This window comes from Rhineura floridana, chromosome 21 (genome assembly GCF_030035675.1).
Source record: "Rhineura floridana isolate rRhiFlo1 chromosome 21, rRhiFlo1.hap2, whole genome shotgun sequence".
NCBI classification, from domain to species: domain Eukaryota; kingdom Metazoa; phylum Chordata; class Lepidosauria; order Squamata; family Rhineuridae; genus Rhineura; species Rhineura floridana.
The window spans coordinates 3,636,052-3,651,801 of NC_084500.1; the positions used below are offsets into that span (position 1 = coordinate 3,636,052).

Here is a 15,750-nt window from a genome sequence, read left to right on the forward strand (position 1 = left end):
GGTGCAATTGGGCAGACAGTTTTTGAAAGCATGAAACGCAAATATCCCTGCCCATATTTGTTGAGTCTCCTCTCCGTCACCTGTCTCTTGTATGTTTGCTTACAAGGGATGCCGGGTTGAGGCCTGCCCTTCGCAAAAGGATGTTTGAGTTGGCAGCAGCTGAAATGTCAGCTCTAGTCAAATACCAGCTGGAGTTGGAGTTCCAGTTCCTCAAGTGACTTTCCCCGCCCCCGCCATTTAATCTTGGAGAGACTTAACCTATGTGTGCCTGTAGCAAATTTTTACCATGTTTATCCAAAGTTAAACTAGCCTTGTCTAATAAAACGGAGAAGCAAAGTGTTTTAAATGTATGATTGTTATTGTTAGACTTTCATACAAAATAGCAAGGCGATTTGGATTTCTGCATTGAGCAGGGGATTGTACTCGATGGCCTTATAACGCCCCTTCCAACTCTACTGTTCTCTGAATCTATGATTTACAGGATATATTAGCATTTATTTAATTAAGAAAGCATGGGCTTTATTAATTGGAATTTTCAGTGTTCAGGATTAACTTGGATTTTTCTGTGTCCAAGGGTTGCATCCAACTGACTCAAGGTAGATCCACCGAAATGAATGAACTTAACTTAGGCTGCAATCCAATACATGCTTACCTGGGAGTAAGTCCCATTGAACCCAATGGAGCTTACTTCTGAGTAGACACATATTGGATTGCAGCCTTAGTCATGTCCATTAACGTTAATACGTCTACTCTGAGTGGGACTAGTGTTGAATACTACCCCAAGCGTTGTGTCAGTGCCAGGGGGTTGCTGCATCTAATCAATGAGGATAATCCATTCAAAACATTTTCAGTGACTACAAAAAGGTGCTTCTGATTTTTTTTAAAATGAAAAGCAGATGTTAACTTTTGTTAAAATGTAATGCTTTCCCCACGGGGTAGCAGTGCAAATCTGTTGCTGCAAAAATAGCAAGGGTCCTGGGGCACCTTTAGAGACTAATAACATTGTAACGGCATAAGCTTTTGAGATGCATTAGTCCACTTCATCAGATTCATTTGGTAATGAAGATGCTTTTGTGGTCATAGAATTGGAAGGGTCCTATAAGGGAACCCCCTGCTCAATGCAGAAATCCAAATCAGAGCATAGGCAACAGATGGCTGTCCAGCTGTCTCTTGAAGGCCTCCAGTGTTGGAGAGCCCACCACCTCCCTAGGTCATTGGTTCCATTGTCGTATGGCTCTAACAGTTAGGAGTTTTTCCTGATGTTCAGCCGAAATCTGGCTTCCTGCAACTTGAGCCCATTATTCTGTGTCCTGCACTCTGGGACGATCGAGAAGAGATCCCGGTCCTCCTCTGTGTGACAACCTTTCAAGTACTTGAAAAGTATTATCATATCTCCCCTCAGTCTTCTCAAGGCTAACCATACACAGTTCTTTCAGTCTCTCCTCATAGGGCTTTGTTTCCAGTCCCCTGATGATCCTCGTTGCCCTCCTCGGGAGCCGTCTACTGAGTCCACTTCATTAGAAGCATCTGCTGTTGAAGAGGCTAATGGAGATGCATTAACAGATGCACCAATAGATGCATGACGAAATGCATTAATAGATGCATGAACAAAGGTGCATTAGTCCACTTCATCAGATGCATCTCTCTGGTTCAGGGCTGGGGAACCTCTGCGGCTCTGTGGATGTTCTTGGACTACAACTCCCAGCATCACTGGTCATTGGCCATCCTGGCTGGGGCTGACAGGAGCTGGAGTCCTTAACAACAGCTGGAGGGCCACTGAGGTCCCCCACCCCACCCCTGTTGTCGTCCATGAAAGCTTGTAAGTAAATGTACTACCTTCAAGTCGATTCTGACTTAGGGCGACCCTACGAATAGGGTTTTCATGAGGCTGAGAGGCAGAGACTGGCCCAAGGTCACCCAGTGAGCTTCCTGGCTGTGTGGGGATTTGAACCCTGGTCTCCCAGGTCGTAGTCCAGCACCTTAACCACCATCATAAACATGACAGCACAGTCCTAATTATCTCTACTCAGAAACAAGTCCTATTGAATTCAATGGGGCTTACTCCCAGGTAAGTGGGGGAGTGGAGGCTGGCCCATTGGAGCAAAGCCCCATCAGCCTCCCCGTGCCCGCAGCTCTCATTCTTTTCCAGTCTTAGATTCAGTTTCCGACATTTATGCAGCAATTTGTGTGGTTTTGCTTTCAATCCCCATGAACATTCTTTAGCATTTTAGCCTATTAAAACACATTTTTGTGTGTGCAGTTTTGACTAACGTGCACGCTTGTGCGAGGCGTTTCTCCGAATGTAAAGCTCTTTTTGGTATGTTATTGTCACTCATATGTTCACTGGAAGGCACCCTTCCCCCCCCCAAATCTACGCGTTTTTCTGAATGTTGGTTGGAGAACTGGAGCACGCAATTTGGAGAAGTCTACAGTTTGAAGGAGGGCTGCATTTCTCATGTTGTTTCGGAAAGTGGATTTTGATAGATTCGGCTTCAAATGTGAAGCGAATTGAATTTCTCCCCTCTCTGTAGTTGAGATGGCGGGGCTTGTTTTCGTAGATTTTCATAGGTTGGCACTGCAGGAAGAGAACTCTACAGCAGGTTCAGCTTAGCTAGCTTGGCGATCACTCGTGACCGAGTAAGATTGTCTTCCAAAATAGTCTTTCCATGGGACTTTTGCTATGGAAGACGCCTGTGCGTGAATTTGTTTTATGTGGGGAGATCGGTGCACCACGATCAACACACAATCTTGACAGAAAAAGGGTTTGATCCAATGGCATGGATACCATGAGGATTGGAAGTCTTTTATCTGCTGCAGCCTTCATCCGCCTTCCCAGCTGTTGTAACGTACACATTGTTATCCTCCGCCTGTTCTGCCCTTGAGGACTTTCTTGGATCGTTCTTTGTCTGGCTCCTCTCCCTTGACCTTACCGCCGTGGTTGACCCTGCTGGGAGTACATGACTCCCGACGGCATCGCTCACAGGGTTCATTGGAACACACAAGGCCACTCACCGCTGCAAGGTGACGATCCAGCGATCGTGTTGGGAGTAAAGCAGGTAGAGAAGCCCTGAGTGAAAGCTTCCACGTTCCGTGGCCCGTTTGCTTTGGGAAAGCAAAGACAGCAATAAAATAGAACTGCAAACCTGACTATGCTAGGGAAGGGGTGGTTCATCTTTTTTGGCCCATGTGGCCTGCATGCAAGCAAGCAAGCACACACCCAGAACCTCCCTCCTCAGTCGATTATGTAGATTGGAAGTGCGGAGTTTGTATCCCTCTCAGGGCGCAGGGCTGAGCAGAGAGTTTTAATCCCCTCCACCCACTGCCTCATCTCTCATTGTGTCTACCTCAATTTTTGTTTTTTTGCCACCGAAACCGTGTTGGAAGTAAAGCACCAACACATGTTACATATGACCTGAACTAACAGAGGGGCGATAGACAGAAAAGCAATCTGTTCTTCCCTCTGCTCATTCCTCCTCTAAAGGGTTTGTTGCCTTTGCAGGCTTTGCTCCTCCCCTTCCTCCCTTCTTTTCCTGTCTTGGTTCTCAGTCAGTTAGTCATGGCTCCCTGAGTGGCAACCACATGGCTGCTTCAGCATGTATGATTTTTCCTTTTTGTAGTAATAAACCTTAATTTTTTCTTTCTTTCAACTACCAGTCTTAAAAGACCACTTATTTCTGCGCTCCGCTTGCAATAGATAGACAGACAGACAGATAGATACTCTAACATAAAGTGGTGGAATCTTGGAGGGGCAGAACATGTTGCTTGGGGGTGCACAGCTGGCCTGTGGGCCAGAGGTTATCCACAGCTGTACTAGAGAGCAAACCTCGCTTGCACAATGTGGGACTTAACCCCCAAATCTTTGTCTGCGACGGTGCTGTAAATGCCTTCCGCGTGCATGTCTCTGGATCGGTCACGTGGCTTGTGTTGCTCAGTGCCGCTTGATTCTTCCACCGAAAATGAAAATTGCAGCTTGTCTCTGATGACATGCACACTCACTCTCTCTCTCTCCTTTCTGTAGGCTTTCCTTTTTCCCCGGAAAGAGTTTCCATGTTGTCTGCAGTTGTGAGTCACTTGAGCGCCTGCTGTGAATTGAGAACTCATTCACTGAATGCTAATCTTTTTTTTAAAAAAAAATAGAGTAAGAATGCCAGGGATTTGGTCCTCTCTCCAATATGATTCAGCTGTTTGCAGTAAAAATGTTGCTGCAGCTTTTTAAGAGGACTGTCAGAGAGGATCCTTCCTGTTTGTTTTCCTTCAATGTCATTTTGGGACGTTTTTACCCTGAATTCGATTCCACTCGACAAGTATCTAATATATAGGACTTGTGTGTGTGTGACAATACTCACTGGTATGAAGTACTGGCACACCTTTTTTTGCTGCCCATGGCCGCCATTTTGTGCTGGCACCCATGGCACTTTTATCAAGTTATGAGTACCCGCACCTCATTTTAAAAATTCTCTGTGTGTGTGTGTGTGCACCCCACATTTAAGCATGTGCATTTTCTCTCTAAATGCATAGTTTTGATTCATTTTCAATGGCCAAGGACTGTATTGCAACAGTTGCAGAGCCAAACGCTGATCTGAAGGTTCATTTTGAGAAGCGCGGACCATTCATTCATTCATTCATTGGCGATCGCTCTTGGCCGAGTGAGATTGTCTTCCAAGATTGGTTTGGTTGGAAGACGCCTGTGCGTGCATTTGTTTTATGTGGGGAGATAGGCGCACAACGATCAACACACGATCTTGACAGAAAAAGGCTTTGATCCAATGGCATAGATACCACGAGGATTGGAAGTCTTTTATCTGCTGCAGCCTTCATCCGCCTTCGCAGCTGTTGTAACGTACACATTGTTATCCTCTGCCTGTTCTGCTGTTGAGGACATTCTTGGATGATTCTTTGTCTGTTTCCTCTCCCTTGAACTTACCGCCATGGTGAGTGGGCTTGTGTGTTCCAATGAACCCTATGAGCGAAAGCGCGGACCAGGCCAGTTTGGATAGGAGGCCTGGCTAATTGGTGATCTTGCAGATCTCATTGGACTCCAACCCCCATCAGCCCCAACCCCCTTGGCCAATGGTCAAGGATGGTGGGGATAGTAATCCGGTGACATCTTGGGAGGGAGCACAGGTTAGCCACCCTGGTGGTTGCCTGACCTGCAGCTCTGGGACTGGCCCTGCTCATTTTCTGCTGCTTGGCATGAGTGGAAAGGTTGCCAATATGCTGCCTTCCTGATGTTGTTGAACTTCAACTTCCATCATCTCCAACCGGTGTGGTCAACATCAAAGGATGAGGTCCAGAGGCATCTGCAGGGCACATTGTTGGCTATAATGTCAGGGCTGGGCCATAGGTGAGATGAGCTAGGAACAGCGAGACAAGCCAGGTGTTAAAATAAAAAATTCAAGACTAAAGAAGGCAGGGATGATGAGTGAGCCAGGAGGCAGGGATGATGAGTGAGCCAGGAGGCAGGGATGATGAGTGAGCCAGGTGGCAGGGATGATGAGTGAGCCAGGTGGCAGGGATCATGAGTGAGCCAGGAGGCAGGGATCATGAGTGAGCCAGGAAGCAGGGATGATGAGTGAGCCAGGAGGCAGAGATCATGAGCGAGCCAGGAGGCAGGGATGATGAGTGAGCCAGGAGGCAGGGATGATGAGTGAGCCAGGTGGCAGGGATCATGAGTGAGCCAGGAGGCAGGGATGATGAGTGAGCCAGGAAGCAGGGATGATGAGTGAGCCAGGAGGCAGAGATCATGAGCGAGCCAGGAGGCAGGGATCATGAGTGAGCCAGGAGGCAGGGATCATGAGTGAGCCAGGAGGCAGGAACACACCAGATCTCAGGAAGACCTTGTTGTTCAACAGGAACAAAAAGCCCTCTTTTGTACGTCTTTCTGCCTGGGAAGATCCAATGGCCAGTCTGAGTGGGTGGTGTTGGCCTCGAGCCTGAGGGTATTTCACTGAGACAGCTGCCATCTGTAGTCTGGTGGTTCTCCACAAGTGGCCCAACTTGTGGTTCAGTGGCCCACCACTGATCTGGCCACTGGGAAGTCCTCTTTCAAGAGGACTTGGTGGGTCTGGAAGGAGGAAAGAGACTAAATTAGACTGGCCATCGGCAGCCTGTGCACGCAATAGAGCAGCCTTTCCCAACCAGTGTGCCTCCAGATGTTGTTGGACCACAGCGCCCATCAGCCTCAGCCACCATTTCCAATGGCTGAGGCTCATGGGAGTTGTGGTCCAACAACATCTGGAGGCACACTGGTTGGGAAAGGCTGCATTAGAGAGAGAGAGAGAGAGAGAGAGAATGAACACAGTTCTAATGTCCTGTGTGCGCACATGTGAAAGATAACAATCTCCTGGCTGCGAGTTTTAGCTTGCAGCCAGCCCCTATTTCAAATCCAGCTACTGCTGTGGGGCCTTAGGCACTCCCCACCCCCCTCAGCATCGGTAGCCCATCTGCAGTAGGCAATGCTGGCCTACCTTACAAGGGAGTTGTGAGATGATTACAAAGAGAATTCTTGCGAGGCGCTTGGAATGCTCTGAAGCTCTGCACGCCACTTCTCAATGCGTTAACAGGAGTCGCAGCACTGGTTGCTGTGGAAACAAGCTACCCAGCAAGACTTCCTTCTGGAAAACACAGGGGAGATAATCCACCAATTTGGGGGGGGAGGGGGAGAGAGGATGTTCAACAGTGTACAAAGGGATGGGGGAGAGAAGTGGTGAAGTGGGATGTGTGTTTGGGGAGCTTTCTGACAGAGGAGAAACAGAGGGTGGCCCTCTACTCCACGGGCATCAGTTTTCAAGAACCACCCAGACCTTACTCAGCCCTGAAACGGCAAAGGTTCAGTTACATTCAGATTTGTGCACGTGGAACAATGCAATTTAAGCAGCTGAACTGTGCTTCTTGAGACTTTCTCCTCTAAAAAATATAAATCCAGGGCTCCGAAAAATATAATCAATCTGCCTGTTGTTATTGGGTTGTTTCTGACATTGTTCAAGCTCAGAGAGGAGCCCCTAAAATTAACGGTGCTCAATTAGCCATGCCTGTAAATTTGAGTGGGTCTACTCTGAGTAGAAGAAACTTTGGATCCAGCCCATTATTATTACTTGATACCATTCCCTTCGTTCCAAATACATTTTGATAATAATTTTGCCGAAGTCACGACACACCCAGTAGTTGTGTTTCATCCTGTACCACACTGGTCATTGCAAAAATTGATTACTTGAACATAACAAAAGTGGACCACTCTTGAGTAAGAGGGCTTTGTAAATGAATACCATTTACAGAGTGTTAGTTTACAGAGCCCTGTAAATTATCTTAGGGACCGCCTGAACCCTTGTATCCCAGCTCGATCATTGAGATCATCTGTCGGAGCGACGCTGGTCATCCAGTGAGTTGGCGAGGCTCATTTGACATCAACATGAAATCAAGCCTTCAGTGTCATCTGAAATCAGCTCGCTGGGATGCTCTGCCAACAGAGATTCGGCAGGCGCCTTCAGTTTTAACCTTTAAAAATGGAAATGGACTGCCTTCAAGTCGATCCTGATTTATAGCGACCCTATGAAAAGGGTGTTCATGGTAAGCGGTATCCAGAGGGGGTTTCCCATGGCCTCCCTCTGAGGCTAGTCCTCCCCAGCTGGCTAGGGCCATGGCTGCACAAGCCAGCCTCTTCCTTGTCCTCAAGTGCCAGCTGGGGGGAACTGGGCTCCTTGGGACTGTGCAGTTTGCCCACGGCTGCACAGGTGGCAGGGCACGTAACCCCTGAGCCACTCACTGTGGGGTGATCTTTAGCTGGCCCTTGACGCCCAGGAGACACGAGCGGGGATTGGAACTCACACACTCTGGACTCCCAGCCAGGCTCTCTTCCCCACTGCCTGCTAAAACCTTGTCTATCCCACCAGGTTTACACAGGCGATTAAGAAGATGTCTTTTCACAGCAGCTGATCTTTGTTTTTAAGGCATTTCTGATGTTTTTATTGTATGGTTGGGTTTTCCCCCCAACTTGTAAACCGCTTTGATGTTTTTATTATTACTTATTTTATTACATTTGTATACCGCCCCATAGCCGAAGCTCTCTGGGCGGTTTACAACAATTACAACATTAAAAATATACAAATTTAAAAACACATTTTTTTTTTTTAAAAAACCCATTTAAAAACACATGCTAAAATGCCTGGGAGAAGAGGAAGGATGTTTTTAACGAAGTAACAGTAGCAAATATATTTATCAATCGATCGATCAATCAACTTCTCTTCCTTTGTCTATATCCACTGACAACTTTTCTGTGTTTCGAAGTATGCACCAAATGGGGGGATCTGTTAGCGCTGTGCAATCCCTCCCCCCCCACACTTTGGTTCACTTCAGATCACTTCGGACGCCGAATCTGAAACAATATTTGGAAAACCGAAGCTTCCATCTTCCCGTGGACTTGCCCTGAGAAACCAAAGTGGCTGTGACCTTTTTTGTCCACGTAGGCGCGTGAAACCTGCAGATGCACCCACCCCCCGAGAAGGGATTGACCCTGCCAAAGTTCAGAGAGGTAGATCCAGGGGTTTTTCTGTTTTTCCAAAAATAAAATAATGTTTCAAAATAGCCGTAACCAGCGGCCAACATTTGGGGGCATTGGAAGGGGAGAGGAAGGAAGAGACACAGACTATGTAATTCGGAACAGAAGACTAACAAGTAGAAGTAACTGTTAAGACACAGGCAACAAACAACGGACAGGAGGGGAGGGTTGTTGTTGCCCTCATGTCATGCTTTTGGAGTTTGCCTTGGGTCTTCCGGTTGGCCACTGTGAGAACAGGATGCTGAAGTAGATGGGCCCCTTTGGGTCTGATCTAGCAACCAGGCTCTTCTGATCTTCTTATTTTATTTTATCATATCATAATAAAAAAGGAATTGTGTTGGATTGGGAAAGGCAGAAAAGGACAGACAAAGAACCAGGCTGGTGATGAACTGAAAGCTATAGGAACATGATTGTTTGAGAGAGGACAGAGCTGTAAATAAAATCTAACACTGAGCAGAATTAGGGAGAAGGAAGTGGCATTGCCTCTAACTGAATAGCATAAGGAGTTTAGACACAGACAAGAGAGCACAAACTGTGTGTGTGTGTAGTGGTTTCTTGTTCATAAAAAATGAGGTGCCGGTACTTGATAAAAGTGTCGATAAAAGGGCTGCCCTGGGCAGCAAAACAAAAAGGGGCCGCAATATCGACACGCAAAAAAAGTTGTGGCCGTGGGTGTGTAAGAACGGGTTGGGATGGACTGGGACGGATGGAAAGGAATTGAAATAAAGCAAACAGGCAGCAAGGCTGGGTTACGAAGAGATGAGAGACGAGATGACTCAAAATGCCACCGGCAATCTCTTTGTAAAGTTCAAAGAACTAGCCAAAGAGTGAGAAAAAAGGCACTGTGGGAAAAGGGTTTGTAGAATCAACATCCACCACCGCCACCCCACAAACATTGTGAATCGAGAGTGTTGGGTAAGATTCTAGATCTCGGTTGGAAGATAGATTTCGCAATGAGCAAACTCCTCCTCTTCCCACCGTGGCATCTCTCTTACTATATATGGTGGTGGTTACATTTTTTCCTGTCATTTTGGAGATGGACTGCCTGGCTTAGATTATGGGTTTTTAAATCTTTGATGAGTTTGGGGGGGCTTATTCTCTTTGGATCACTTCTGGGGGCCTCGCTGAGTTGTTAGGAGACCCCTGTTTCCCCTCACAGAGTTACAGTTCCCAGAGTGGTTTAACCATCAATCCTCCTTCCCAGGGAACCTGGGAAATTATACTAATAGTGCTACTGCTAATAAACTGATAGCCCACCGTTCCTCCCCGTAGAAGCCCAGGGCAGCAAACAAAAACGTTAAAACAGCATAAAAACAGACATAAAAACATATTAAAACAAAACATCTGTAAAACATTTTTTTTCAAAAAATGAAATGGACTGCCTTCAAGTCAGTCCTGACTTATGGCAACCCTACAAATAGGGTTTTCATGGTAAGCGGTAAAAAGGGTTAAAAATCTTTAAAAACATCTTAAAAAGCAATTCCAACACAGCTTTGTACCTCTGTGAGGGGAGTAGGGTACACTTCCCAGGATTCTTTAAGAGAAGCCATGCGTGTTCAAAGTGGTATGAAACTGCTTTAAATGTATAGTGCGGATGGGGCCTATGAAGGATTGGGATGGTGTGTCTTTGCAAATCAATAACTGTTGGTTTTTCTTTTTCCCTTCCCTCCTGTCCCTCTCTGCTCTTTTTGGGGATCTTCCACTGGATACCTGCAGAACTCCCTGCTGAAGAAGGTAGGTAGACTTAATTATCCAGCTTGATCATTAAGAGCCGCATTGTTTGGGCTGGGGATGGAGCTCAGGGTGGCACCCAGGTCTGTCTCTGGAGAGAATGAAGGATTTGGGAGGACTCTGGTTTATGTTTCTGCTCAGCCATGAAGGTCACTTTGCATTTGTTTCTTTCATACATTTCTTTTTAAAATGTACACCCCACTTTCCACCACCTGGCTCCCACAGCAGCTTACAAAATGAAAGCTTACGATATACTAGTAAGGCAAGTTGAGTGAAAAACTTACAGTATACTGGGAAGGCCAGTTGAGTAAGCATGTGACAATAAAATAAGATATCCAGTGTCTTGGCCTAGTTCAAACTGGCTTCATGTCTTTGCTTGAAGGCAGTGGAGTCTGATAGCTCCCTTTTCATTGGGGCAGTGAATCTACTTTGGGTTTCAGTGAGCTGTCCAAGGTGCTGAAACCCATTTCAAAAATGGGCTCAGCACCTCGGACAGCTCCTCGAGCCGTTGGGCTAAAACCCCGAGCGGATTCCATTGCCTCACTGACATCAGAGCCACCAGGCTCCACTGCTTAAAGGACATTGATTGGGTGAACCAGCACCTCCGATGGGTGTAGGGGCTCTGATGTAATGAGCACACACTGCCCCCACTCCAAAGAAATGCATTTACAGCTCAGTGCCCTGTGTTTATTCCTTGGACAAAAACAGGTCCTTCTTTTGCTGCAAGCTCCAGGTGCTGAGAGTTTTTAGGAGACCCTTCTATGCCCCTCATACAGCTGCAATTCCCAGAGTTCCCTGGAAAGAGGGGGACTGTCTGTCAAACCACTTTGGGAACGGTAACTCTGGGAGGAGAATAGGGGTCTCCTGACAACTCTCAGCATCCTTCACAAACGGCACTTCCTTTGGAGAAAGCCATGACTGTTTAAAGCGGAATAAATGTCTGGTGTGGATGCGGCCTAGAACAGGGGTAGCCACCATAGCAGCCTTCAGATGTTATAGATTAACCCCTCCGTCATCCTTGGCTATTGGCCATCCTGGCTGGGGCTGATGGGAGTTGGACTCCAAACCGCGTCTGTTGGATCACAGGTTCCCCATCCTTGATCTATAGTACCTCTGGCAAATGGCCATCCAGCCTCTGGTGAGATTCCTCTAGAGAGAAAGGGCCTGCCCTCTCCTGTGGCCATCTGTTCTGCTATCAGACAGCTCATTCCAGAGGTAGCCAATGTAGCACCCTTCAAATGTTGTTGGACTACATCTCCCATCATCCCTCACTATAGGCCACCATGGTGCCTGAAGTGAGGACAGTTGTAGTCCAATAACATCTGCAGGGTACCATGTTGGCACCTTTGTTCAAGGATATGGTCACCTGTACAGTAGTAAACAATGTGGCTAGATTGCATCCACTTCCTATTTATACTTTTTTCTGTACAGTTTTCTTCAAAAATAGGCTGTGACAAAAAACAACCCAAACCTATCTGCCCCCCCTTTTTTTTTACCCCAGGCAATGTGGCATGCTGGGATATTTATTTTCCCAATAAAACTAATGCATGGAAGTGGATTTTAAGTGCCCATACAGAGTTGTATCCAGCATTACTTGTACTCAGGGCAGACCAATTGAAATCAATGGGTTTAAGTTAGTCACATACATTAATTTCAATAATTTCTGAGTAAAACTCATTAATTTCTGAGTAAAACTTAGCAGGCTAAACCCCATAGTTTTTTGGTTCGTGGCGCACTGTAAAACATAAAAATTTTCTGGCGCACTTCATGTACAAAATTAAAAATATATTAATATATTTTAAACGATGAATAAAAATAACAAACTAGAAAACTATTACTTACCCTATAATAATAATAATAATAATAATAATAATTGTATTTGTTAGTCGCCCATCTGTCCGAATTAACGGAAACTCTGGGCGACGTACAACAATATAAAATACAAAACACAATAAAACACATAAAATCAACAATCACAGTATTAAGATCACATTATCTAAGACCATCCCTTCAGTAATACAGTATAAAAACCTAACCCACCCCAGAGATCCCATAGGCCTGCCTGAATAGCCAGGTCTTTAAGGCTCGGCGAAAAACCATCAGGGAGGAGGCATGTCGGAGGTCAAATGGAAGTAAATTCCAGAGGGTGGGGGCCACGATCGAAAAAGCCCTCTCTCTGGTCCACACCAACCTAGCTGTTTTCATCGGTGGGACTGAGAGAAGGTCTTGTGAAGCAGATCTTGTTTGGCGGCATATTTGGTGATACTGGAGGCGCTCCTTCAGATAAACTGGGCCGAGACTGTATAGGGTTTTAAAGGTAAGTACCAACACCTTGAATTGGGCCCGGTACACAACTGGCAACCAGTGTAGTTCTATCAACACTGGGGTGATGTGGTCCCGGCGATGGCTCTGCTTTATTAAGCGAGCTGCCGCATTCTGTACCAACTGCAGTTTCCGGACCGTCTTCAAGGGTAACCCCATGTAGAGCGCATTACACTGGTCTAATCGAGAGGAGACCAGGGCATGTATTACTCGTGGGAGCAGATGTATAGGAAGGTAGGGTCGCAGCCTCTGTACCAGATGAAGTTGGTACCAAGCTGCCCGGCTCACTGCCGAAACCTGAGCCTCCATAGACAGCTGGGAGTCCAATATGACCCCTAGGCTGCGGACTTGGTCCTTTAGGGGTAATCTCACCCCATTAAGTACCAAGTCTAAATTTCCCAACCTTCTCTTATCCCCCACTAGTAACACCTCAGTCTTGTCGGAATTGAGCTTCAGCCTGTTCTCTCCCATCCATCCACTTACGGATTCCAGGCAATTGGACAAGGTATCCACAGCCAACTCTGGTGAAGATTTAAATGAGAGATAGAGCTGCATGTCATCCGCATATTGGTGACACTGCAGCCCAAAACTCCTGATGATGGCTCCCAGCGGTTTCATATAAATGTTGAACATGGGGGAGAGGATAGAACCCTGTGGCATGCCACAGTTGAGTGGCCAAGGGTCTGAAACCTCATCCCCCAACGCTACCCATTGGTATCTGCCGGAGAGATAGGAGCGGAACCACTGTAAAACAGTGCCTCCTATTCCCAGTCCCTCCAGGCGATGTAAAAGGATACCGTGGTCAACGGTATCGAAAGCCGCTGAGAGATCCAGGAGGACGAGGAAAGTGTGTTCTCCTCTATCCAACGCCCTCCTCATATCATCTACCAGAGCGACCAAGGCTGTTTCAGTTCCATGTCCAGTCCTGAAGCCCGATTGGTAAATAATCTGCTTCCTCCAAGTGTGTCTGTAACTGTTCAGCCGCCACTCGCTCAATCACCATACAAATGGGTTTCTTCTCATTTTTAAAATATACTTTCATAATATTTGAGGCACACCTAGCCACCCCTTAGGGCGCACCAGTGTGCCTGGGCGCACCATTTGAGAATCACTGGTTTATGCCTTCTACATTTTGGGTGGGTGGGAAAGAGAAGGAATTTGTGGGATGAAGTAGGTGGTTAGTATTTGGCATTATTGAAAGCAGTGGAGATTGGCGGCTCTGATGCCAGTGAGGCGGTGAACCTGCTCCGGGTTTTTGTCTAGACTTTCAAGGAGCTGTCCAAAGTGCCTTGGATAGCTCCTTGAAAGTTCGGACTAAAACCCAGAGCAGATTTACTGCTCCACTGACATCGGGGCCACAACCCTCTGCTGGTTGATAGACTTGGATGACTTGCTTGTTTTTAAATTGTTCTTCGTAGGAAAATCACTTCTGGAGCTGATATTAGAGCAGTTTGAAGATCTCCTGGTGCGGATCCTTCTCTTGGCTGCCTTTGTTTCATTTGTAAGTATGTTGCCGACTGCCTCAGTTGCCGAGAGCGTGTAACTAATCATGTCAAGGCCATGGTGGCATTCGAGGCTAGTCTTACTCAGAGAAAACCCACTGAAGTTCATGGAGTTGAATAACTTAGGTGGATTCATTTCAGTGGGTCTACTCTGAGTAGGGCCTAGTTGAATTACAACCCCATGAATTTGAGCCCAAAGCAACGTTATGTGGCCACTGAGCCTGCTCCATCTTTAGTCCCCCACATCTTTTTTGTGTGCATGTGTGTGTGCCTGTGCAAATCTCAGACTTCTCCTGAGAACACGAATCCCCCCCCCTTGATCCTCAGTGGTCCCATCTGTTCAGTGCTCACCAGCTGATATCACTAGTAGAGGGCGAGTTGTTGTAAACTACTTTTAAGTAGAGCAGCATATCAAGAAATGTAACAATTATGGTCGATAAGCCCAGATTGCATTGCTTGCCAGTTTGTCCCCAGGTCTAATTTAAGGTGCTCACGCTAGGGTTGAAAGCCCTAAAGGACTTAGGTCCCAGATATCCAGAGCTTGGAAGTAATTAGTTACAAAAAACAATTTGCTTGTAATTCATTACTTTTTTAAGGAACGAGTGGGTAATTCCTTTACATTTTGATTGGAACAGAACGAGGAGTAATTGTATTACTTTTGAGGAGTAATGGTAATGTTTCCAGCATCGCTTTGGGGCATTACTTGGGGGGGGGGAGCAGGGGAAGTGTTTTAAAAAATGGACGGTGGTGGTGAAGAATGGAGTGGAGGGGAAAAGGATCCAGAGGTCAAGAACATGGATAAAGGAGGAGGAGAAGGAGGCAGCAGCAGAATGGAGATAAAGGACTGTGGAGGTGAAAGATGACAACGTGTGTGTGTGAATACTGTGTTTGCACTTGGCACGCAAAGTGGCCTCCACCGCCCTCTCTGGCTGCTGTGCTGCATTTGCAGTATTTTAACTTTTTTGCATCTCAGGGGAAAATGTTTGCTTGAGTGAGTGTCCCTTAGTTGGTGGAAGGGCAGGGTCCGGGAGGTGGTGAAGTGAGAGAGATTATGCTGGCTGGCTGAGTGAGGGGGGGTTGCACTTGGTTTGACATGCAAAGATCTGAATAGTGGCCTCTGCCTCCCTCCCCACCTCCCTTACCAGCAGAGAGATCACCGCTTCTATCTTATGGATAAAAAGAATTATACTGCTACCTCTGTGTGTTTATTTTTAATGTTGTTTTAGGCTACTTAGGTGTGCAGCAGCCAAGGCCAGCACCTTGTACGCACTCTAGTTTTTTTTAAAAAAGTAACTTAAGTGTAATTGTAGTGATTATTTTTGAGTAACGGTAAAGTAATCAATTCTTTTCAGAGCAATTGTAATTGTAATTTATTCCTTTTTAAAAGTAATCGTCCAAGCTCTGCAAATATCTGACAGACCGCCTCCTTCCCTAAAAACCCTCTCGGGTGTTGAGATCAGCAGAGGGGGCCCTTTTGGTAGTTCTGCTAGCAGAGGTGGACTGATGGAATGCTTGGGGGGGGGGGCTCCTGAGATTCAAACTGTCACTGAAGGCTTAGGTTGCCTTGGTGGCTAGAAATGTGTTTTTCCATCTCTGGCTAATTCACCAGCTCTGGCCACTTTTGGACAAATGACTTGGCCG

General features: G+C 46.5%; 1 protein-coding gene across 4 annotated transcripts in view; it reads left to right on the top strand.

Annotated features, from left to right (window-relative positions):
* Positions 1 to 15,750, top strand: part of ATP2A3 (ATPase sarcoplasmic/endoplasmic reticulum Ca2+ transporting 3) — a 159,144-nt gene that overhangs the window by 77,838 nt on the left and 65,556 nt on the right. For 3 of the 4 annotated variants that reach the window (XM_061605530.1, XM_061605529.1, XM_061605527.1), the window contains 2 exons: positions 10,271 to 10,288; positions 14,026 to 14,108. Coding sequence is in view for 2 of the 4 variants with exons in the window: in XM_061605527.1 (XP_061461511.1) it covers positions 10,271 to 10,288; positions 14,026 to 14,108 (101 nt within the window). In the remaining 2 variants the exon portion in view is untranslated. Of the gene's footprint in view, positions 1 to 8,462; positions 8,528 to 10,270; positions 10,289 to 14,025; positions 14,109 to 15,750 lie in introns of all 4 variants that reach the window. The other variant, XM_061605528.1, reaches the window with a different exon arrangement.